Source organism: Berghia stephanieae, chromosome 7 (genome assembly GCF_034508935.2).
Source record: "Berghia stephanieae isolate SIO BIC M18660-M18661 chromosome 7, UCSD_Bste_1.3, whole genome shotgun sequence".
Lineage (NCBI taxonomy): Eukaryota > Metazoa > Mollusca > Gastropoda > Nudibranchia > Aeolidiidae > Berghia > Berghia stephanieae.
In genome coordinates this window covers 38,960,924-38,986,806 of record NC_088366.1, presented here as the reverse complement: position 1 = coordinate 38,986,806, position 25,883 = coordinate 38,960,924, and the positions used below count along the sequence as shown (strand labels likewise).

Genomic DNA, 25,883 nt, shown 5'->3' with positions numbered 1-25,883 from the left:
GACAAAACCAAGCAATCTCATTCCAAGACAAAGACAGAAAGCAATTGGAAAACAGAAAAGAGGGGATAGAAGACACAGCAAGTACCACCCTGCCCACTATGGGAACAGCACCTCCGTCTTATCATCATTCAGTTTCAGTCTGTTCTCATTCATCCATTTCTTAACACTTTGGATACAATTTTTACTATTGGCTGATACTTCTTGTACATTTCTTGTATTGGAAACGCAGTACAATTGCGTATCATCAGCGTATTGATGGATTGATGGTAAGACAGACCGAAACTTCTGATGATTTTAGACAAAGGGCCAACATACAGAACAAAAAGAACGGGCCCAAGTACTGAACCCTGGGGAACCCCACAATCAAGAAAGATTTCCTCAGATCTTTATTCATCCACCGTAATAATCTGTTTACGATTAAACAAATATGACCTAAACCAATCAAGCGCTGCACCAGACACGCCATAAGTAATTTCAAGACGTTTGAGAAAAGATTGTGATCAATAGTATCAAAAGCAGACGATAGGTCAAGCAAATTCAGTAAAGAACATGAACCATTGTCTATAACAGAGAGGAGATCATTCACAACCCTAACAAGTGCGGTTTCCGTCGAATGATGTTGCCTATAAGCAGACTGAAATTTTTCTTCAAGACAATTATTTTCAAGATGAGACGGTAATTGTTTCAAAACAAGCTTTTCTAAGATCTTAGAGAGAAAAGGAAGATTAGAGACAGGGCGATAGTTTTTTAAGTTCTCTTTATCGAGATCAGGTTTTTTCAAAAGGGGTTTGACTTGAGCAACTTTGTAAATGTCTGGTACAGCACCTGACTGCAACGAATTATTAACAATACATGTAAATGGTGTTAAAATTACATCAAAGCACTTTTTTAGAATGGCACTATTTACGGGGTCTAAATCACAACTTTTAGTTGGAGACGAATTCCAGTGCTGCCCTGTTTTTGCAGAGACAAATAATGACAGAGTAGAATATAACAACAAACTCCAAAACGCAGAGGAGAGACTTTCAAATCTCATGCACGAGCCACTCACCCTCAGGGATGGTCCTATTGCCTCTGAATTGGACAGAATACTTAACCAGCACCGCATTACACCACAGGCTTACCACAGTAGGTCATTCATTGGCAACCACTGCCACAAAAATTTACAAGAAAAAGTCTACACGCAGCACACACAATTATCCACCAAACAAAGAACTGCACCCACGACCCACTCATCATTGACGACGCATGCAGTATTGGATTAATTTTCGACAATATAAACAAGGCCTATAGTCATGTGCACGTTTATTTCACATACAAAACCGATCAAAGCAGACACAATCCAATATAATCAAAGTGCAATAAAATATTACATGAATACATACAGAAAATATTTTCCAAACAAAATAATCCCAAAACAACACCTCCTTGAGTACCACTGCATACCTCACATCACTCAATGTAAGTTTGGACTTGGACCTCTTGGAGAACAAGGCACAGAGAGCTGTCACCAAACAACAGCAAAATTGCAAAAATGAGCATCCAGCATTATCAATGATATGGATAAAATGTGATTTGTCATCAACGCAATGCAGTTAAAGACCAGCCCCAAACTATACTGACGAGTTTGAATGCTCCTAGCGGATATACTTTTGCTGAAGACTTATACATTTTTTGTGAGTAGAAGTAATTACATTTTGTCTTTATAATACATAAAATTCAGACAAATCCATAGCAATAGCAACGTTTTTTTTTCTCTAATTTTTAAAATAGGCTAGGGCTATTGGTCAGTACTGACTCCCAGGCGCTAGCACATGCGGGTCAGTACTGACGAACAGACGCCAGTGCCTGGAGGTCAGTACTGACCAATAACCTGGTGTCTATTGGTCAGTATTGAACAACAGGTGCCACCGCCCACAGACAACCTCTCTTCGGTCTGTGCCACCGCCCACCATTGATCAGCACTGACGAACATCGGACCTGTTCGTCAGTGCAAAGACCTCTTCGCACTTATTCGTCACTTCCAAAAGTATACCATTTAAAAAAAAAAAACAATTAAAATTCCAGGCTCTCAGGCCAACTTATCCGATGGCACACAGTAACACTTGGTCACCTAGATAAGTTTGATTTCTAACGCGTTAGATGCCGTTGGGGCAACGATATGACTCGTTATTTCAAGCCACCGTAAGATTCTATTTTATTTTATGTTGTCCATTCTATTTCTTTGGGTTATTTTGTTTTTATTGTTTGTTTTTTTCCCCGTATATTTTCGTTATAGCTTTATTTAAAGAAAAATAGAGGAAAATGTGTTATAATATTTCCTGTTACGATTCTTTTATAATACTTTGTCCATTCTATTACTACTACTACCACTCACTACTACTACCACTACTGCTACTACTACTACTACTGCTACTACTACTACTACTACTACTACTACTACTACTACTACTACTACTACTACTACTTATATGTCTTTTATCTTCCATTATTTTCTGGAAGGTTCTGTTCCCTGACGCTGACCTTTTCTTATCAATCAGATCACCCCCCTGGGCACCCTATCCTCTACCCACGCTGACATTTCATTCATACTGCAACCTCAACCACCATTGAGTACAGACGACAAAGTTATTTTTCATTATATTTTATTTGTTTTCCACGTTTATTTGTATATTGTTGTGTTAATGAATGGTTTGTACCCGAAACGTCCATTGTCTGTTTTGTTCCCATACGAAGCCTTTCATTTTCACTCTTTCGTTAGTATTTTACGATCACCGGCTTCAGGCAGCCCTTACCGTTTTCTACTTTTCCTGTCTCAGTAAGATGCGAGCAAGCCGAATTTCAAATGACAGGAATGAAGAAAGACGAGACAATGAAAGAGCTTTCACTTTCAGTTCTAGCGCCACGCATCAGTGCAGTGAGCATGCGCGTTGGATGAACCGAAATATAGGGCTTCCAGTTTGGCGTTTCAACACCAAATTTGGTCTTTTTCTCAGGATTGGACAATTTCACTTGTTTAATTAATTGATATATTTATTAAACAAATCTCACGTAAACCGACAAAAAGATTTAGTGAAAACAAGGGCTTCCCTGCGACTAGTATGGGACAGGAAATGCTGATTTATTTGTCGTAGAGCAAGTTATTTTAAAAAATGGCATTTTTCCATAATTTTGGTACCGTCAACGCCCGTGGCCAGGTAGAACTGACCAATTGGCATCAGTACTAGTAATAGTAATAGTATTAGTCAGTACTGACCCCAGACGCCGGTGCCTGTTCGTCAGTACTGACCCGCAGGTGCCAGCGCCTGGGGGTCAGTACTGACGAATAGCCACTCCGTTTAAAATATAGTACCCACTATATTTTTTATGTAATTTGTTACCGTTCATTGATAACTTATATTGAGAAATCTAGTAATACTATGAAAAAATAAAAAACACACAGTAAAAGTAGAAAATCTTATACCAAGTAGTGATATTTCAACTCATTCAATATGGGTGTCTAACAGACAATAAAACAAAAATGGTTAAATTGAGCGAAACGGCAATCCCCATTATTTCAATTCCTCTCGGTGATTGACCGCTCACAGTGACCGGGTCAGTAGGTGTCAGGAACTGGATACCGTCTCAACTAAACTGTTATTGTTATGTACGATGTGTATAGATGTATTTAGTTTCTGTAATAAATGTATTGTTATCGTTAATCTTGATTTCCTTTCCATTATCATTATAATTTCTTTATCATGGTCATTACGTGAAGCCTTCTTCTACCTTTTCTCTACCCAGGCTAGTCTCAGTACACCGGCCTGATATAGAGGAAAACCTATTGCATTCCCTCGATCTACTGTCATTCTTCTAGTCCTTCTCTATCTTTTACTTATGTTGGTGGTTTCGGCTATATATTTGCTCTATCACGTTCTGGTCTATGAGAGAGTCAAAACACAGGGGTCAAAAGATTCCACCAAGAAATTTACTATCTGTGAAGCTGACTGAGATCTACTTAAGAAATATAGGGCTGCCACCAAGGATATTCTGGATGCTGGCAAACAGCAATCCAGACAATAAATCAAAGAAAGACCCCCCCCCCCCCCCCCCCTTCCCTAAGTGAATAAAGTGCATAGTGATATTTAGTGAATTGAATATTAATCATGATAGGTTATGAATATCAATTTGAAATGATGTATGACCACAATGGAATTCAATATTATTAATTGGACTTGAATCTTAGTAAGTAGCATATGGACAACATCCTTAGATAAGATTGGCATACTGAAGAGGAAAACCTACAGCTGTAAGAAGATTGGCATACTGAAGAGGAAAACCTAAAGCTCTAAGAAGATTTGCATACTGAAGAGGAAAACCTACAGCTGTAAGAAGATTGGCATACTGAAGAGGAAGAAGATTGGCATACTGAAGAGGAAAACCTACAGCTGTAAGTATATTTGTTATATTTATTCATTTCCTTATTTTCATGGTTATTACTTAATATGGTGTTGAGTGTAGTAACTGGGGTGTACGCATTGGGCTCAAAATTATGTATTTGACATTTGAAAAGTTGGCAGGTCTTCTCTCTCTTTCTCTCTCTCTCACACACACACACGCACACATACACACACACACACACGCAATCACTCGGTCACACATACGCAATCATTCTGTCACACACAAAAAACAAAAACACACATGCACACTCAGGATGCACCTCATGACATGGCATACCTTATGGCCTGAGAGTAATATTGCATTGGAAAGTCAATTCAATTTGTTACAAATAAAATAAATTGGAGGAATTTGAATAGTTAGTACAGTAGCAGCATTTTCCACAAAATGTGTGCGTGCACACGCATTCACACATAAACACACACACACGCACACAAACAAAAATACAAACAAAAACAATTACATCAAAATAACATGATTTATCTCCATAAATAATTTTAAATAATACACAAATGAAGCAATCTTGTCTCTGTAAATGACAAATGACAAAATTACATTTAGAATTATCTTCAGCAAAAAACCCCACCTGAGGTCGTAATAATAACAGTGGAAAAAATTAGCTTGATTCCAGTTTTGGGTTGATTTTTGTTGTTGTTATTATTCTTATTGTGTGTGGTAGTGTGTTTGTGTGTCTTTAAAAGTTTTCATAAAAAGAGAGTCGATGCAAAATAATTTCAATTCTAATTTTTTCCTCTTCATACTTAATAAATAAAAACAAAGAATTCATTCTTTGTCGATCTTTTTAACTTTTAATTCAACAATTACCAACTTACAGTTTTAACATATATCATCAAACAACAGAACTCCCAAATAACATAAACAGTCCACTTCCAGCATTCACAACCACTTCCAACCTCATCTCTTTCCAGTAGCAACCTCTATGACATATTTGATGATTGGTGGTTGTGACAACATGTGCATATGTTCTATGCCTTTCACAGTGAAATGTTCCACAGTTTGTTTCTGCTGCTTCCTCCATCTCAGACAGCCTAGAAGACTACGGATGTTGACAGTGCCATCCCCATCTCCTGAAATCTGTTTGGGATAAGTGTCTGGAAATTCCCCTGGCCCAAACCACAAGCCAGCTGGGGTGGGAAGGCCAAAACCGTGGACACAGTAGACAGGCAAGTTTGGCGGAGTCAAATCTTTGATGAGATTTTCTGTGTCTTGACGCATAAACCAGCTGGAAGAAAAAGAATGCTGAAGTTAAACATTCAACAAATTTGCCATTAGCAGGTATAAACACATTTTGAAAATGAAATCATATTGTGAGAGCTTCATTTACTCAAGAAACAGATATTCTATATAGCCGTAAGTGAGAGTTTGTTTCTCTCGAAATTTAGGTCTTTTAAAACTGCTGGCATTTGCTTCCAAATTGAGCTAGGAATAAATCTATTTCTAGTACAATTCAAAGTGCTATTCCTCTTCATTCCAAATTTGTTTGATTAGTGTTGCTGAAAAAATAGGTTAGATTGATTTGCTTTAGACACCTTTCATCAGAAATTACAGTTTTTTGATAACCAAATTATAAACTAAGCCGTTGATCGGATTTATTCACAAATGTTACCAAAATAATGGCAAAGGAAAGATACAGTGCAGATATATCAACATCAAACGCTTATTTCGACATGAAATCAAAGTCCTTTTTTTTTTTCTTCGATCTATCACGGTTATACCAGCATGTGAACCAATAATTTGTCTAAAAAAAATGTTAAAGGTCAAGATATCCTGCATTGAAGTAAAACGCAACAGTCAATGAAAATGCAGAGAGATCCCGCTGTGATGTAAAATATTCTTGGTTTTCAACAAATAGTCTAACAAGAAACGCTCCCCACATCATCTGTCTATCTGCCTTCGCACACTGCTTGGCCAATCCCAGTCTGGATCCGAGACTCAGTGTCAGAAAAATGAGAAAGACCTCTTAACCCCCCCCCCCCCCCCCCTGCCAAAAAATTAGTAAATAAACAAAAAACAAAACAGAAAAAAATAAATAGATAAAAACAAAACTATTTCTCAATTTCTAAAAAATGCAGTGCCAATGCTCAGCTTATCAGTCTCGATATTATATTACTGGTACTTAGTCTCGATACCACTGAACAATAGTTAATTTTTAGAAGACACCATTGTCGATGAGGATAAGGTACCATTGGGACCAGTTTCCGACCACACCACTATAGTAGCTATCAAGACCCCAATTGTTATTCACAGCAACTTCATGAGGGTGCTTCCATATTTGAAGCCCTTGCCAGTGCTGAGGAAATGGCCCATAAAATTATTCTTGGCCTTCAAAGATGGACCACAATATTAAACTATTAAAGTCATATAAAGTGAACCATTATAAATTTCAAAATCAAGATTGACTTCCCTTGTTATTTTCTGTCATTTTCTCTTTGTTTCCCTTTCATTTTATTAAATGACTGATATATTGACATCAAGCTTATCTCGACATTTTACTGCTGTCCTGACGATTTCAATATTTCCATTATCGACTGCATTTCATTTGGTATAACTTTCAATTGTGTTTTCAAGAATTAAGTTCTATAAAATCATTAAAAAAAAATAAAATCCATGAAGAAAAAAATGTTCTATTATTTTTTAGGTTAAAAGTTGTACCAAATGAAAGCCAGTCCTTTCTTTTATTTTGAGTTGGATCCATTGTTTGGCATAATTCATATTGTTGACTAACTAAACGCTCCAAATTCAAATCCGTCATATTTATGAAAGTAGTGACGCGACAACACCTTATTTCATAGAAATTCCAACATTTTAAAGTTAACATAATAAAATTGCTGCTCTGTCATTTTTTAAATTTAAAACTGTATTATTTGTTACTGATAACAAGCTTCAATATTTCTGTTTTCTGATGTCTGTAATTTAATGAAAACTTTGTGAATTTTTGAAATTCCTCGTTTTTTCTCTTTTTTTTTTCCACTCTCAAATTAATATTTTGGTGAAGATGCTAATTTTGCTTGTTCAATTTATTTTTATTCAATATTACACATTCGTGGCTTTTATTTGATGTCTAAGAATGTATGGCTTTAATAACATTATTAATGAATTTTTGAAAATTTATATTTTAAAACTTTTTTTCGAATATTGTGCAAAGTTGACTTGTTAGCATTTTAAATGCAATAATTTCTACTTAAAAATAAAATAAAGTCAGTCTTGAAAAAACTGAGTGATTTGCCAGTGTTGTGTAAGTTCGAGAAATTTAGAGTTGTTTGGGATTATAATTTATACTGTCAATGGAATTTGAAATTGAGGTTTTGACCCAGTTGAAATGCGACCAAAAAAGACTTTTGAACTAATTGTGCCCTACCATTTTGGTTGTGGTATCTGTTTTTTGTTTTTAAGGGTTTTATGGTACTTTCAACACATTTAGGTCATATCAGCGCCAGTAAAAAGGAAGAAAATTGGATAGTGAAAAGATTCTAGATGTACAATGAAAAGGACTTGAGGAAAAAGTAAGACAATGGGGAGTGGTTCAAATAGGGAACAGATGTAGATTCCAAGAGCACACCATCAATGTACTTAGTTTGTACCGAAATCTCTCACCCAGTAGTAGCAGTAGTATCGTTCGGCTACACTTCTATGTTCAAGGTATCAATCCAGGTTCGGAAGTCATCATCACATTTGTTGATGGTTTCAAATCCCCCTTCAAGCTTTGTCTCTGGGCAATCTAGTACGAGGTGGTTTGCATCTTGTGGTGCTTGGTTGCACTTTGGGCATGTTGGTGATTCTTGGAGCCCCCATTTGTGCATGTTGACAGCTGTTCTTGTATGTTTTGATCATAGTCTATTTGCAGCTACCCAGTATTTTCTTGGTTGATCCTGTAGACCTGGGAGACTTTTACAGGGATCTTCAATTAGTTCCCCTCCTGTTGATTTATTCCTTTTCCATTTCTCGCACCAGGCTTCTTGCGTGTTGTAGTTTTCTTTCTTTGATAGGTAGAAAGGTGAACGAGATTTTAGTCTTGATGTTGGGGGTGCAGTTTTGTATATGGTTTGCAGAGGAGTTCAACTATCTTCTTCAGCTCTGGATATCCATTTCTGTGTTGCATCCTCTCTCCTCAAGTGGGGTGGGACTATAGCGCTCATAACTGGCAGCCATTGTGTTGGAGTTGATTTCAGGCATCCAGTTACTATTCGCATCGAGTCTCTTAGTTTCGCATCAACAAGGTTTGTATGGGCACTTCTCGTCCAAACAGGAGCACAATATTCTGCCACACTGTAGCAAAGGGCCAGGGTTGATGTTCTGAGAAGAGTTTGCGATGCTCCCTGTGTTGTTCCTGCCAGTTTTCTGAGTAGACAGTTTCGTTCCCCTATCTTTCTTGCTGTACCCTCAAGATGGGTCAGTCGTTTATCCAGTGTCACTCCGAGGTATTTTGGATTTTGATCAGTTGGTAGTGCTGTGTCATCAATCTTGATCATCAGTTTTCGTTTTGATTCCCTGTTGTTAAGATGAAATGCAGTTGCAACTGTTTTTGTCGTATTCATTTTTAAATACCATCTGTCAAAATACCTTTTATATATCCAGATATGATAACACACCTTGGACACAACGCAAAGAACTGGTTGGCTGCCGTAATGTCTGACATACTTGACAAAGGAAGATACCCACAAGCATGGAAACATGCTAGAGTTATAGCCATCCTCAAACCAGGAAAACCAGCAACAGAGCCATCTAGCTATAGACCCATCTCTCTACTATGTTGCCTCTACAAATTACTAGAAAAAATATTATTAACAAGAATAACCCCTTACTTGAATCCTATAATCCCAATTGAACAGGCAGGGTTTCAACGAAATAGATGCACAACTGAGCAGGTCCTTGCTCTCACCTCCTTAATTGAAAATGTATTTGAAAAGAAATTAAAAACAGGCACAGTGTTTATTGATCTCTCTGCTGCGTATGACACAGTGTGGACTGGTGGCTTGATGCTGAAACTTGCAAAAATAATCCCATGCAGAAAAATCTTGAAACTGCTCTCATACATGACAGGACCTAGAAATTTCCATGTGATACTTGGTGGCAACACCAGCAAAGTCAGAAGAATAAAAAATGGAGTACCACAAGGCTCAGTCTTAGCACCAGCATTGTTTAACGTCTACATAAGCGACATGCCTCAAACAACTTCCACAAAACTAGGACATGCAGATGACTGGGCCTTAGCATACCAATCAAGAAACTGGGAATATATAGAAACAACGCTTAGCAAAGACACCACGGCAATGAAAAGGTATTTTGTCTCACCCAGACACCAGCACAAGATCCCACTAAGAGGAACACACTCAAATGCTTATACATTCAAAATAATAAATAAAACAGTACATATAAGAGAGATGATTTACAAGGAAAAAAATATCATCTCCCAAGACCATAATAATGCATTTGACTGTTTCCCTCCCAGCCAAGAACTACGGCTAAGGCAAGGCCAGGGCAAAACCAGGTAATCTCATTCCAAGACAAAGATAGAAAGCAAATTGGAAAACAGATATAAGGGGATAGAAGACACAGTAAGTGCCACCCTGCCCACTATCGATATGGGAGGCCAGGAACCCCACCCAGGTTGTGGTATCAAACGTTTTAGAATTATAGGTACTTTCAATAACAGGTAACAGATCTGTAGTATGTATGATTTGAAACATTGGTTTGGAGTAGCTCCATTAAAGATAAATCACAAGTCAAGGACGATTCAGCAATCCTTTATCGACAAGTTACACAAATGGTGGATTCATCAGATATATACTCTGTTGATAAAAGGGATAATCAAGTTTTAAACAAATCAGGATATGGTTTGGAATTTCCCAGTCTCCTAGAAAGATTGGAAAATGATAGGTGGACATAGAAGTTACAAAAGTAGAATTATCTTGGCCCAAACAAAAGAAGATTAATCATAACTGGATACACTACAAAGAGTACAATGAAACAACACAAAGGAATAAAACAATCAATGACATACCCATCCATGAAATCAATGTCTTCAAAAAACTCTTTGTAGTTGGCAACTGTGTAGTTTTTCTTTTCTGTGTAGATTAGGACTTCCGATGCATTCCAGAATCTATCACTGGGCATGAGGAAGGCTGTGCTGGGCATTGACCGTTGCTCTGGTCTTACGGTGATGGCCTTGACAATCAGCAGCCCTAGGTCATCTCCTACATAGGGTGCAATCAACGTGAAATTAGTAATGAGATAACAATTCACATATAGAATTTAGTCAAGCCATGTTATATTACATCATGTAATACTGCTGTATGTTTGATGGTAATGTGAATTGCAAGTCAAAGAATAATTTTACCAATTGAAGTGGTATTGACAGTGTAGTAGAGGAAGGAGATGTTATAGGGGACTCTTATAGATTCTTGAGTCTGTCTCTATAATGTAAGGAGCTTTAACATTCTTGACAAAACTGGAACTAAGACATCAGCAAACTACCCTTAACCAGCTGATCGTATAAACAAATAGCGAGTCATGTTGCTAGACAAGGTTTTTTAGCATTATGTCATAGAATCCTTTATATTAGAGTGATCCACTCGAATTGCTCATACAAAATAAAAGATGGTAGTCAAAAGTTTTCATTTCACCGATTTCCAAATGATTGCATTGCAACAAGGTAGGTATGGTTTCAATAATGCAAATAAGTGAAGCTCATGTATACTGACTCTAATTTCCGTGGAATACATTATGGACCCATGGAAGAAAATCCTTTTTCAGTTCATTTTGGACTTTGTATTTTATTAGTTTTGCTATTATTTAATATCACTATCGTTTGAAGGCTTCCGATTTGAAACATATATTTGTCCAAATAGTCTCCATCATGTTTCTAATATTTTGTTAAAAGGTGGTGTTTCATTGCATTTTTTATAACGTGATTTGTTTGTAATTCTTTTAGGATAAGATGTTAAGTATGGTTCTTAGCTGCCTTCTATGGAGTATGTCAAGATTTTCTTCATCGTTCTGTGAAAGTGCCTAAACATTTTGCAATTATGAATGATGACATGAGAAGAAACTTGTAGAGCTTGGGCTTTGATCTACTTTGATTTTGTCTTTTCTTAAACATCTTTGTTGTAGTTTGTTTAGGCCAATTGTGGAAAGTTTTGTTCTTCTCTGAATAACCTCCTTTTCTCTAGGTGGTGATCCCATCTTTTTTTGTCTTTTGCCAGCTTTTTTCTTCCTTGTCGATGAAGATTGCAAAGCCCTTGAAACGATCTGCCCAGACAACAAGATTGGGATGAAAAATGGTGAATGGAATTTAATGTAACAAAATGTCATACAATGTCCTTAACCAGCAAAAGAAAATCGCTAACTTTCAACTATAGGCCTATCCGCCAACACACACAGTCAAGTTCAGGAAAGTTGAATCAGCAAAATATCTTGAAGTGGAGATATCTCACAATATGATGATGAGGATGATGTTGCCAAGGCAGTTGTAGTGGTGGTAATGATGATGATCATGTGGTTGAGGAGACTGTAGTTGTGGTAGTGGTGGTGGTGATGATGATGACGATGATGTGGTGGTGGGGGTTGTAGCATGGTTGCTAGTGGTGGTTGTAGTTGTGGTGGTAAAGATGATGATGTGGAGGGGTGGTTGTACTAGTGGTGGTAGTGTAATGATGTGGAGGAGATGGTTGTAGTAGTGGCGGTAGTGATGATGATGATGTGGTGGTAGGGGTTGTAGCATGGTTGCTAGTGGTGGTTGTAGTTGTGGTGGTAAAGATGATGATGTGGAGGGGTGGTTGTACTAGTGGTGGTAGTGTGATGATGTGGAGATGGTTGTAGTAGTGGCAGTAGTGATGATGATGATGTGGTTGAGGAAGTTGTAGATAGGGTGGTGGCGAGGTGAAAATATGGTGGTGGTGGTTGTAGTAGTTGTGGTAGTGATTATGATACGATGGGGGAAGTTGTATTAATGGTATTGGTGAGGAGTATGTGGTGGGGACAGTTATGATGATGATGTCGTGGTGGTGGTGGTTGTAGTGATGATGACGTGATGTTGGTGGAAGTGATGATGATGATGAAAGGTGGTGGTGGTGGTGGTTGTTGCAGTAATAGTGGTAGTGATGTAGAAGTTGTTGACCTAACACATTCCCCAGACCCATGTACCCAAATGAGTAAATTCCTGAACCTTTTACCCGACCCAGGAAGAAAATTGAGATCTCCAACCATTTCCCGATTTCTCGAACTTATGGGAACCCTGAAAACAGTACCTGATGAAAACAATCGGAGTGGTTTGACAGTTCCACCCCATACACCAGCCAGTGTGACAAATGACTGAATATACTTGTCCTTCCATTCCTGTGGTACATTATTGAGAAAGTATAGGGTGACAGGGTTCCCCATACTGTGGGCCACCAGAACCACCTTAGTATTGTTATTCAGTTTGTACGTGTCTTCTATCAGAACGTGAAACTTTTTGTAGAATTCACCAAGCTCATCTGTGTGGGAATTTGGAGAAAGAAACAAAAGAAAAAAAAACAATATTTCACTTTTCTTTTTTTTTTTTTGTGTCAATTCATAATTGGAAAGTCTGACGTCAGTCCTTAACAATGCATAGTGACTGGTTCCGAGCGATCACCAAATATGGCTGCTGCCAGTATCTCCATCACCGCCCTTATAAATTACTACTCCAAAAGGGAATCCAAAGGAGAAAATCTTTAAATCTGATCAGATGATGTTTTGAAAAATTTGTGCCAGCTTGAAAAATAAAGAGTACACAGTGAAGGTTAAGTCTCACCAACTTGATTTGACTGTGACATAAGTCAGTTTACAACCCAACCACAGTAACATTAAATCTAAATGATTAGACTTTTGCTCAACAATAATATCAATTGAAAGCTACATGTGCCTAAATTACAGGTGCCTAAATGAGCCAATAGGATGGACAAAAAAATAAAGTGAGTAGATGTGGCTAATATAAATATAAAAGGGAACAATACAAAAGAAACAACGTTTCGGCCTTCGTCAGGTGACAAACAACAAGACACAAAAATAAAAGGTTACAAAAAATCACATTTTGTCAAATGTGGAAACAATGTTATTGTATGGAGAGCGTGTTGGATGTGGATGCAAGAAGAGGTGCAAAGGAAGAGAGAGAGGAGATAAATGGAAGTGAGTGAGTGTGTGTGTGTGTGTGTGTGTAAGAGAGAGAGAGAGAGAGAGAGAGAGAGAGAGAGAGAGAGAGAGTTAAAGAGAGAGAGAGAGAGAGAGAGAGAGAGAGAGAGCGAGAGAGAGAGAGAGAGAGAGAGAGAGAGAGAGAGAGGGGCGGGGGGGGGGGGGGTGTAAGTTGCCACGAGTGGTCGGTCTAATACTGGTAGGAGTTAATGTGTAGGTATGTATTTGAGTAAGGGGAGAGATGGATGGAAGGATGGGGATGGGTGAATTAAGAAAAGGAAGGTTGATAAATGAAAAAAAGGGATATAATGAAGAAAGGAAGGAGTTGGGTGGAGGATTGTATGTATGCATTGGAGAAGTAGCTAGCAGTGGGTGACTATAAATCACCACTGCACCCTAATTGTTAGATATTAGAAAAAGTAGATTTAATTTTTGTTAACTAGTTGGTGAATATTGCTGTTTACTGGTGATAAATGGACTAGTTATGTCATCTTAATAAGCAACGCTGAGAATTATTTTAAATGATTTAAAAAATTGTCCCCACAGGGATTTGAATCCCGGGATCCTCCCGCCCAGGGCCGAACAGCTTTACTTCTACACTACAGAGCCGCTCGGTTTGTGGTGATATTTAATCATGGCTATCTGGAGGTTTAACCAAGTCCAAACAGATGAAATGCTATTTTTACTAAAAATGTTACTTTCACCCGGAGTCTAAATAATCACTGCCAGCATCGAAAAGTAAAATTAAAATCTTTCCATTGGATGCAATTAATTAAACAAAAAATGCAATATTCAATTGATATTATTGTTGATCGTCCAGTCATTTAGATTTAATGTTACTATAGTAGGGTTTTACATATCTGTTTAATCTGGAACTAAACTAAACTGACTTGTGTTGTGGACAAATCAATTCTCTATTCTTCATGCTGGCTCTTACTTTTCCAAAAATCATGCATTCAGATGTAAGTGAGATCAGAATATGTAAAAGCCAAATCAGGACTAGATTTGTGATTGCCTCTGGAGACACTCTTATGACCATTATGGAAGTACATACTTCATGAGAGCAGTTATGGAAAAGTGGTGTGAAACCACTTTTTGGTTGCTGTGAGCATTGTTAAGAGGAGATGACGTCACAACTTTTCATCCCTATTAGTATGTGAATTGATGGAGAATATATGACTGTAAAAATAAAACAAAGCAAACATACAAAAATATAAAGTTCATTAAAACTTTTACAAGTCTACAATAAATCCAGTTAACATTTCCTCTACAATGTAACCTGGGGTTTGTAAATTTGATCATTGAGATTATACTGCCACTCAATGATATAACACATTTTTTCAATTTGGTCAGAAAATTCATACCTTGTACATCATCAGATCAAGATGACTGCCAACTTGTTTGAGAGCCTCAAGACTTCTAAAAGGAAGGATTCAATTTAATCTATTGATATATTAAGAAAAAAGGTTTCTAGCCAAAGTAATAAAGAAATATAAATATTACGAAAAAAAATGAGGGAACATTAAAAAAAAAAACATAATTGATGTTTCCAAAAGGACTCACTTGGAGCTCTCCTAAAGTCGTAAGGGGCTGCTCTGACTGAAACACCTCTCTTGTATCCAACATCAACCAAGCCTTGCACCATGAGGTTGAAGTAACGTACTGAAAAAATAGCGCAAGAGACATACAATATATTCCACTGCAGTTTTTTTTAAAACGCTCAAAACATATTCAATTCCAGTCTCTGTAAAAAAAAAAAAAAAAAGAAAAAAGAAAGAAAGAAAATAAAATAAAAAGAAAGAAAAAAATGTAGATAGAATCCAGAGTTTAAAAAGCATTGACGATGTCGCTTTATGGTTTTGTGGTATGACACTTCTCTTGCTACATGTCTGTCCTTGGTTTCAGTCCCACTGCAAGCAGTGCACATATAAGTCCTTGGAAAAGACTTTAACCCCACTAAGGTGTAGAATGAGTACCTGGCTGGTAACAGCATTGTCTCATCCTACATATTACAGAGTTGCAATTGGATTGAACATTGAGCAAATTAAGTGGCTGCTACTCTAGATAAAGGTGCAAAGTAGTCAGACAGGTGAATGACTGTCATCATTAAATTATTTTTCCATTCATAGGTAATTTATGCAAGTCCCAATAACCTGTGTATTTCTTTTACATATCAAATGGATGTGCCTCATTGATAAGAAGGGCTTCTTTTCCTGAAAACAGGAAATCAATTTTAATTCAAGGTTAAAAATGACTCAAACAGGATTAATACAGTGATAGAAAAGATTTGATAAAATAAATCAAATGCTAGAAAAAAAAAAAAAAGGAAGCAAAGACCTTGTATTTTCTTTCCAAATTCCAAATCCTGCAAACAATTATTTGGCATATCCTAGCGAAAGTGGCGTTTTGAAGACACAAAGGTTTTACTGTCGTTTTTAGAATGGATCAAATGAGGTAAGTGAATCAACAGTTTTCATTTTAAGTTAACTTTTTGTTTTGTTTTTAACAAAAGTTAAATATATTAACTACAATTTTTTGTATGATTTTTAAACATTAAAAAAATTATTTCCATCTTGGTTTATAAGTTATTTCCTGTATATTGTGTAATCACGTCATTTTCGTGTTATTGATGTGACAAAGGAAACTCAATTCTACATATCAGGCAAGCTTTGAAATTTTTCACGACGAATTTGTTCATGTGACTAAAATTAGGTCTAGGAAACTGGTAAAATAAAAAAAATAATTTTTAATTAACATTTTTAGTTGTTTTTAGAGTGAATTATTGGGCATGGGAGATTTCATTTCTTCGGTTTTCTGCCTAAGCAACAAATGTTTAATCTTATTTTATTAATAATTATGAAAGAAAGTACCTATTTGTAAATTGATTGGTGGACACATTAATCTTGCTCTGTTTTGTGTTTTAAACTTTGATTTCTTACTTGAAATTTTGGAAAAAGTTTTTCGGAGCAAAATAAAGTTTGGTGTCACCTCCGTGGGCAACATCTGCATGGGCACCAGGAATTCTGAAATGTGTGAACTTTGACATTTTTGATGAATATACTGCTCATAAATGTAAACTTTGGTAACCTATGCTGAATATTTCAATATAAGTACAAATCTGAACAATTCTAGCTGTTAAAGAACAACAAATTGCTAATGAATTGAATTTTGTAAACAACTTACATTAAATGTATTGATTCTCCCTCTTTTATCTCATAATTTTAGTGTCACTACAACATTACACTCTGCTTTCCGGGAGGATGCAGCGGTGGGGTCTGGCCATCTGATCTAAAAGCACTTTATCTAGTACAAACATTTTGATTAATTACAATGTTATATACACAGGCTTGAGATATATTATTTCACAATTGTGAGTTTGCTTACCGATGTGGATAAAATCCGCCATGATACCTATGTACTCAATTACATATTGAAAGGTAAAAAATGCTGTACGCCTAACCAAAATGTTCCAGAAAAAAAAGTGTAAATTTGTAAGAGATTTTAGACGCATATATCTTTTTATTAGATTCATATGCTAAATTATTTCATATCCTTATAACTGAACCTCTGTGATGTAGCAAACAAAAGTTGTTTGTATGAGTAGTAGTTATTAAAAATGCCTTTCTTATGCGCAATTACAAGCTTTGTGTTCTTAAAAAGATTAATCAAATATTTTAAAGCATTGTAATCGAATATGTTTAAAGCAGTGCTCTTGTCATCAACTATGTCTTTATACAGTAAATTTAAACCAAAAGAAGCTAAACTGAAAAATACCTTAAACGGCAAAGAATTTAATAAATGGGGTTGATTCACGGCTACGATGCGGTCACATGACTTCCGTCATGTGTCGGTTGACGGTAGTGTGTTGTCAGTATATTGTATGACTGACTGTGTTGTAAATACAGCATCTTATAAGCTTTACAGGGCTGCCAGGCAGGTTTGAAAAAATCCGCTCCAACCAATCAGGGTGCCTCTTGGACACGGACTGAATTTCGGGAAATCCCTATGAAAACTGAATTTTGAACTAAGATATATAAAAATGTTACTCTTTATAAATTAGCATTTCAATATAAGCAATTTATTAAAGATTATTGTACAATTCATACCACAAGAGAGTGCAGAGTAGATAGAGGGATTACTGTGCAGAAGAAATACATTAAACAAATTAAGCAACGTCAATTTCAAAGGCCCCACCAATCCTCAAAAAGTAACCATTCACTGCCCCATATTAATATTATCTACATATCTCTACTCATTCATCGTAAATGAACTCCTTTCTAACCATAATAATCAGACTCACAGGAGTTTCAGACACCACTCGTAGGAATTTCAATGCCGAAAGAGAAATTTCCGCACACAAGAAAAAGAAATTGGAATGGTATTTGGCATTATGTTTACATATTGTATAGTTCTAAATAAATAACTAATTAGAATTATATTATGATACATAAACACATTGCCAAATACAATCCCAAAGTTTCCTTATTTCAAATGAAGTAAAGCGCCAAAACCTGATTGTAGAGATTATAGTACTGGTGGTAGTGAGGATGATGTGGTGTTGGTAGTTGTAGTAATAGTAGTAGTGATGATGAAGATGTGATAATGGTTGTTGTTGTAGTAGTAGTGGTAGTGATGATATGGTGGTGGTTGAAGTAGTAGATGTAGTGATGATGTTGTGGTGGTGGTGTAGTAGTTGTGGTCGTTATGATAATGTGGTGGTGGTTGTAGTAGTGGTGGTAATGTTGTTGATGTGGTGGTGATGGTGGTTGTAGTCCAAATGGTAGTGATGATGATGTGGTAGTGGTTGTAGTAGAAAAGAGATAAAGAGGGTAATATCTAGTTGTAGAGACAAGTACAAAAATAAAATTGAAAAATGTTTTTCTTCTGGGGATATACGGGACACGTGGCGGGGGCTTAAAACTGCTGTTAACTATAATCCAAAGCCCACGATTATATCAGAAGATATCGAAATTGAAACTTTAAATAAATTTTATTCACGTTTCGACACAGCAAACAAATTTGATATTGAAAATGAAAAACATAAATTAGACAGGGCTTTGGAAGATGAAATGACTATTGAGGTCAGTGAAGAGGAAACGAGATTCGTATTTTCGAAACTGAACGAGAGGAAGGCTGCTGGGCCGGATGGATTGAAAGGAAAACTATTAAAAGAATGTGCCCATCAGCTTTCCCCCATTTATACACATATTTTTAACTGGTCCCTCCAATGCGTTTCGATCCCTGAAATTTGGAAAACTTCAAAAATTATTCCTGTTCCAAAAAAAGAAAAACTTGAAACTATGAACGATCTCAGACCTGTTGCCCTGACTTCAATAGTCATGAAATCTTTAGAAAAACTTGTCCTTGTTAAAATTAGGAATCAGTTTATGCCATTGAGTGATAGTCATCAATTTGCTTACAAACCAGGACGTGGCGTAGAGGATGCCATTTTGCTGTTTACAAACAACATCTACAGGCATCTAGATCACGCTAGGAGCTATTGCAGATTGCTTTTTGCAGATTTTTCTTCAGCGTTCAATACAATGCAACCTCAGTTGGTTGTTCAAAAATTGACTAGTCTGAATTTAAACAAGTATATAATTGCTTGGGTGCTCGAATTTCTTACGGAGAGAGCACAATATGTTCAATTAGGACAAAACAAATCTTCCTGTATAACTACAAATACTGGTGCTCCTCAAGGTTGTGTATTGTCCCCTGTATTATTCACAATATACACGAATGACTGTAGAAGTCAAAACCTGAGTGTACCTTTAATAAAGTTTGCAGATGACACCGCTCTTCAAGGCCTCATAACAAATGGCAACGAAGTGGCTTATAGGCAAGAAATTGATAGATTTGTGTCTTGGTGTGATGCCCACCACCTAGAGCTTAACATAAGCAAGACAAAGGAGCTAGTGATTGACTTTAGGAGAGTGAAGGAACCGATAGAACCGTTAAAATTAAAGGACCAATTCGTCCAGCGAGTTCCTCACTACAAATACCTTGGTGTAACGATTGATGACAGGCTCAAGTGGGATGAACACTTGAAAATAATTAGGCATAAGATGTGCAGACGTACATATTTTTTATCAAAACTCTCTCAGTTTAGAATAGATAAAACCCTCTGCACATTATTTTATAGAGCAGTAATCGAAAGTGTTTTGTCATTTTGTATAACAGCTTGGGGAGGCAATTGCTTAGCAGTGGAAAGGAACAAAATAAATTCAAATATTAAAAAATCCATTAAACGCTATATAAATGATGTTGACGATGTAGATCTTTTATACGAGAAATTTTGTATAAATAAAATAACTAAAATATTAAATGACCAGTATCATCCACTAAGACCATCAATTATTATGTCAGAAAGAAGTGGTCGCCCTTTCTCTATTTCAACGAAAACAGAGAGACACCGAAAATCTTTTCTGCCGTCCAGTATTAGGCTTTATAACAACAAGCAATAATCATTTTATATAATTATTTCTCATTTTTACTTTTTAAAAATATAAATATTAATTTATTAATTTATTTGTTTTGCAATCTTTTCAATTTTCAATTTATAGTGACAGTTTTAACTATTTTACAGTGTTGATATTATTCATATTATAAAGTGCAGCTCTGGTTATAGAGCTGCTCCTTTTTTATATATATACATCCTATTTCCATTGTATTTTTATCTTATTGTGTAAATTATAACACGTCTGTACAAAAAATTACGCTATATAAATGATGTTGACGATGTAGATCTTTTATACGAGAAATTTTGTATAAATAAAATAACTAAAATATTAAATGACCAGTATCATCCACTAAGACCATCAATTATTATGTCAGAAAGAAGTGGTCGCCCTTTCTCTATTTCAACGAAAACAGAGAGACACCGAAAATCTTTTCTGCCGTCCAGTATTAGGCTTTATAACAACAAGCAATAATCATTTTATATAATTATTTCTCATTTTTACTTTTTAAAAATATAAATATTAATTTATTAATTTATTTGTTTTGCAATCTTTTCAATTTTCAATTTATAGTGACAGTTTTAACTATTTTACAGTGTTGATATTATTCATATTATAAAGCGCAGCTCTGGTTATAGAGCTGCTCCTTTTTTATATATATACATCCTATTTCCATTGTATTTTTATCTTATTGTGTAAATTATAACACGTCTGTACAAAAAATTACGCTATATAAATGATGTTGACGATGTAGATCTTTTATACGAGAAATTTTGTATAAATAAAATAACTAAAATATTAAATGACCAGTATCATCCACTAAGACCATCAATTATTATGTCAGAAAGAAGTGGTCGCCCTTTCTCTATTTCAACGAAAACAGAGAGACACCGAAAATCTTTTCTGCCGTCCAGTATTAGGCTTTATAACAACAAGCAATAATCATTTTATATAATTATTTCTCATTTTTACTTTTTAAAAATATAAATATTAATTTATTAATTTATTTGTTTTGCAATCTTTTCAATTTTCAATTTATAGTGACAGTTTTAACTATTTTACAGTGTTGATATTATTCATATTATAAAGCGCAGCTCTGGTTATAGAGCTGCTCCTTTTTTAGATATATACATCCTATTTCCATTGTATTTTTATCTTATTGTGTAAATTATAACACGTCTGTACAAAAAATTTCCTTTTTGGGATGCAATAAAGTATTATTATTATTATTATTATTATTATTATTATTATATATTATTATTAGTAGAAGTCGTGGTAGTGATGATAATGCAGTAGTGGTGGTGGTTGTAGTAGTAGTGGTAATGATGATGATGTGGTGGTGGTGGTGGTGGTTGTAATAGCAGTGGTAGTGGTAGTGATGAAGATGAAGTGGTGGTGGTGCTTGTACTTGTGGTAGTGGTAGTGATGATGATGTGGTGGTGGTCGTAGTAGTGGTGGTAGTGATGATGATGTGGTGGTGGTGGTTGTAGTAGTAGTGGTAGTGATGATGGTTGTAATACTAACGGCAGTGATGATGATGATGTGGTGGTGGTTGTAGTAGTTTTAGTGGTTGTGATAATGTGGTGGTGGTTGTAGTAGTTTTAGTGGTTGTAATAATGTGGTGGTGGTTGTAGTAGTAGTGGTAATGATGATGTGGTGGTGGTGGTGGTTCTAAATGCGATCATGCAGTAGGTGAAGTAATTTCTAGCATATTTACAAGAAAGAAAAAGGATGGTTCTTTTAGAATGATTCTGAATTTAAAGCCTTTAAATACTGTCGTTACATATAAGAAATTTAAAATGGAAACTTTAGAAGCTGCACTTAAGTTGATTACGAAAGATGCTTTCATGGCATCTGTTGATTTAAAAGACGCGTATTTTTCTGTCAGCATTCATGAGAGCTATAGGAAATACATGAGATTTATATGGAAAGGTCAGCTGTATGAATTTAACGCTTTACCTAATGGTTTGGCCATGGCTCCAAGGGTTTTTACCAGACTCTTAAAACCAATTTTTTCATCTTTGAAAAGGCAGGGGTTTTTTATCTGCATACTTTATTGATGATTCTTTGCTTGTAGCAGCGACAAAATCTGATTGTTTAAAGAACGTGTGTCTTACTCTATCTACCTTTTTAAAAGCAGGTTTTGTGGTTCATCCTGATAAGTCTATACTGGTTCCAACGCAAAAAATTCAATACCTTGGGGTGGTCATAGATTCTCAAAGTATGACAGTATGTCTCACAGAGGATAGAAAGAAGAGTTTGTTGGAAATCTGCTTGGGACTACTAAAGACGGATTATCCAGTTATAATAAGAGATACATATAGCAATTGCTGTAGGGAAAATGGTAGCTAGTTTTCCAGCAACAAAATTTGGACCGTTGTATTACAGACAGTTAGAAACAGAAAAGGATAATGCGTTGAAACTAAATAAGGGTAAGTTTGATGCGACCATGGGTTTGTCAAAGAAAGCAAAATTAGAACTGCATTGGTGGATCAAAAATGTTGAAACTATGTATAATGATATTACACAATCAAAACCAACAGCAATTCTATTCACAGATGCGAGTTGCATAGGCTGGGGCTGTAAAAATGGGAATATCAGTACAGGAGGTCATTGGTCCTTGGATGACAAAAATAGACACATTAACTATTTGGAAATTAAAGCAATACTGGAATCACTTATGTGTTTTAAATCTGAATTTAAAAATAAACATATTCGTATTATGTCAGATAGTACAACAGCTATAGCTTGTATTAATCACATGGGCACAAACCATTCTGTGGAAAATAATGAAATAACTTTTCAGGTATGGAAATGGTGCATGGATCACAATATATGGATCAGTGCAGCACAAATTCCTGGGAAAAAGAATACTGTTGCAGATAGAGAGTCACGTATCACTAATTGGGATTCTGAATGGAAGTTAAATTCCCATGATTTGAAAGTACCTTTAAAACATTTGATTATTGAACCAGAAATTGACCTGTTTGCAAGTGAGGCTAATGCTCAATTTGAAAAATTTGTATCATATAAATGGAATGAAAACGCAATAGCAATTGACGCTTTCTCAATTTGTTGGAAATATAAAACGTTTTATGCTTTTCCCCCTTTCAGTGTCATTGCCAAGGTGTTGCAAAAAATTATTCAGGAAAAAGCGACAGGAATTATGGTGGTACCCAATTGGCCGACTCAATTCTGGTACCCACAAATCAACAATATTGCTTCCAAACCCCCAGTTCGTCTTCCTTGTCGAAGAGATCTTCTAATTCTACCATCGTCCCCGGGAACCACCCATCCTCTAATTCTAAGGAACAAATTAGACCTTCTTGTTTTCAAGGTTTCGGGCCTCATTTAATTTCCTCCGAGCTAGATCAGCAGTCAGTAGATCTCATTTTGAATTCGTGGAGGAAAAACACTATTAAATCGTACAGCATCTACATTAAGAAATGGATAGAATTTCTAAAAGTTCAACATAATCCTCCAGTCACAATTCATGTTTTTGCAAATTTTTGAGTGGTTTGTTTCAACAAGGTTTTTAGTTATAATACCATAATATTGCCAGGAGTGCAGTTGCTGCTCATTTATCATCTTACGGATACATGGAATTTGGAACTCATAAAATTATAGTAAGACTGCTTAAAGGAGTCTTTAACAAAAGACCAGCATTACCAAAATACAATGAAACATGGAATGTCGATTTAGTTATTGATCATCTATCTGGATGGCCAGATGTTATTGATGTGTCTTTAAAACAATTGTCTCTGAGACTTGTTATGCTTTTATGTCTTTTATCAGCTCAGAGAGGTGATGCTTTACATAAAATATCTGTTGATGATATAACATTATATGATGACAAATGTGTGATTGTCCATTCATCGTTATTAAAAACATCTTTACCAAAGAAGCATTCTAAACCAATTGAATTAAAAAGGTTTGAGAATGAGCGTCTATGTGTGGTGGCACACTTTAGACATTATCTGAATGTGACAGAAAAATTAAGAATTTCTAAACAATTGTTGATTTCTTATGTGAAACCACAGAAACCTATTGCACGCAGCACTTTGTCTAGATGGGTGAAATCAGTTCTCAAACTTTCAGGAATTGATACGACTATATTTACAGCTCACAGTACACGTGCAGCTGCCACTTCTGCTGCTTTCATTCGAGATGTCCCATTAAGAAAAGTATTGGACACTGGAGGTTGGTCTAGTGAAAGTACATTTGCCAAGTTTTATGAGAAATTTGTTCAAAAACCCTCCAGGGATGACAATGTATTTTCTCAAGCTATTCTTGATAACAAACGTTAATTACGTTTGATAAAAATACAATATGAAAGCTGCAGTAAGCAACCCTTGCAATTATTATAGGTTGCATCATTTGTAATATAGTAGGTTTTATTATTTGCAACAGCCATGATGTTCTTGACATGTTATAAACTCGCTTTTGTTTACGATTATTTTTTGGATTCTGATTATGTTTTTGGTTCTTCAATAATAAGTTTTATTGAAAATTATGTTTTCTTTGTTGATTATTATGGTGTAAGCATGTTGCTTCACATTTGGCTAAAATCTCATGTGATGCCTTCCACCGATCAGTGATGTATTATAATCAAAGATTACACTAGACTTACCTTTAGGGAAGTTGACGTTTAATATGGATTATTAAAGTCAACTGATTGGGGAAGGTATTCACATGCCCAACCCCTTTTTTCTTATTAACATTTAGTAGTAACCCTCCCTTGGTGTATTAATTTAGTAAGTGTAAATAGATTATCATGTGAATACCTTAGTTGAAATGTGTATCAACATGCGGGCTAAATACTGACTTGTGCGCATGCTCAGAGCATCTCATGTGAATACCTTCCCCAATCAGTTGACTTTAATAATCCATATTAAACGTCAACTTCCCTAAAGGTAAGTCTAGTTTAATCTTTGATTATGATTCAATACTTTTATCACGACTATTCTGTGAGGATAAAATTTAAATAATAAACTCTTGCGATTTCTGAAGAGAGAGAGAGAGAGAGAGAGAGAGAGAGAGAGAGAGAGAGAGAGAGAGAGAGAGAGAGAGAGAGAGAGAGAGAGAGAGAGAGAGAGAGTATTACTCCTACTCCTCCTCCTTCTACTACTACTACTACTACTACTACTACTATTTTCTACTACTATACTACTATTACTACTACTACTACTACTACTACTCTCTACTCTATTACACTACTACTACTGCTACTACTACTACTGCTTTCTCTCCTACTACTACTGCTACTACTACCACTGCTATTGTTTCTACTACTACTAATACTACTACTATATTTTACTACTACTACTACTACTACTACTGTTGTTACTACTACTACTACTACTACTACTGTTGTTACTACTACTACTACTACTACTACTACTACTACTACCACAACAACAACTACTACTACTATTACTATTACAACTACTGCTACTATAAAGATGACGACGACATCAGGAACGGTAGTTATAGTCTTTAATTATTTTTTTTATACTGCAAATTATGAATCAAAAGCTAAGGCGGCAAGAGGGGGTTGGAAGAGTTGAAACATCTGACTGCTGCGAAACTTCATTCAGAAATGTACTAAGACTAAGATTTATATCACAAAGCGCGAAGTTTATGAAAATGGTTTGTAATATTACTTCTTTATCATTACAAAAAAATTACAAGTGGACAGAGTGTAGACTTTGATTTTGTTTAGAGATCTGTTGAATCGATCTAATCTAGGACTGGGAGTAGGAGGCTGCTAGTTAGACTAGTGTGTGAAAGAAAGTGAAACTTTCTGTGACGAATCAT

At 35.8% G+C, this 25,883-nt stretch overlaps 2 protein-coding genes across 3 annotated transcripts in view; one reads left to right on the top strand and one right to left on the bottom strand.

The window, feature by feature from the left end:
• Positions 1–368: 368 nt before the first annotated feature.
• LOC144977207 (lysosomal phospholipase A and acyltransferase-like) overlaps positions 369–25,883 on the bottom strand; it is a 99,334-nt gene continuing 73,819 nt past the window's right edge. Inside the window, exons 6-10 of one of the 2 annotated variants that reach the window (XR_013646277.1) lie at positions 15,172–15,270; positions 12,705–12,932; positions 10,460–10,652; positions 4,359–5,680; positions 369–4,319 (exon numbers count right to left, since the gene is read on the bottom strand). Coding sequence is in view for 1 of the 2 variants with exons in the window: in XM_078922164.1 (XP_078778290.1) it covers positions 5,353–5,680; positions 10,460–10,652; positions 12,705–12,932; positions 15,172–15,270 (848 nt within the window). In the remaining variant the exon portion in view is untranslated. Of the gene's footprint in view, positions 5,681–10,459; positions 10,653–12,704; positions 12,933–15,171; positions 15,271–25,883 lie in introns of both variants that reach the window. The other variant, XM_078922164.1, reaches the window with a different exon arrangement.
• LOC144977208 (uncharacterized) lies at positions 16,051–24,576 on the top strand. Its single transcript, XM_078922165.1, has 2 exons — positions 16,051–18,417; positions 21,331–24,576. Exon 2 carries the CDS (start codon positions 22,408–22,410, stop codon positions 23,419–23,421), a length of 1,014 nt encoding a protein of 337 aa, XP_078778291.1. The 5' UTR covers positions 16,051–18,417; positions 21,331–22,407; the 3' UTR covers positions 23,422–24,576.

What these genes read in the sequence shown, in the direction of transcription:
- LOC144977208 (XM_078922165.1), top strand. Translation starts at nt 22,408, where the DNA reads ATGGTAGCTAGTTTTCCAGCAACAAAATTTGGACCGTTGTATTACAGA.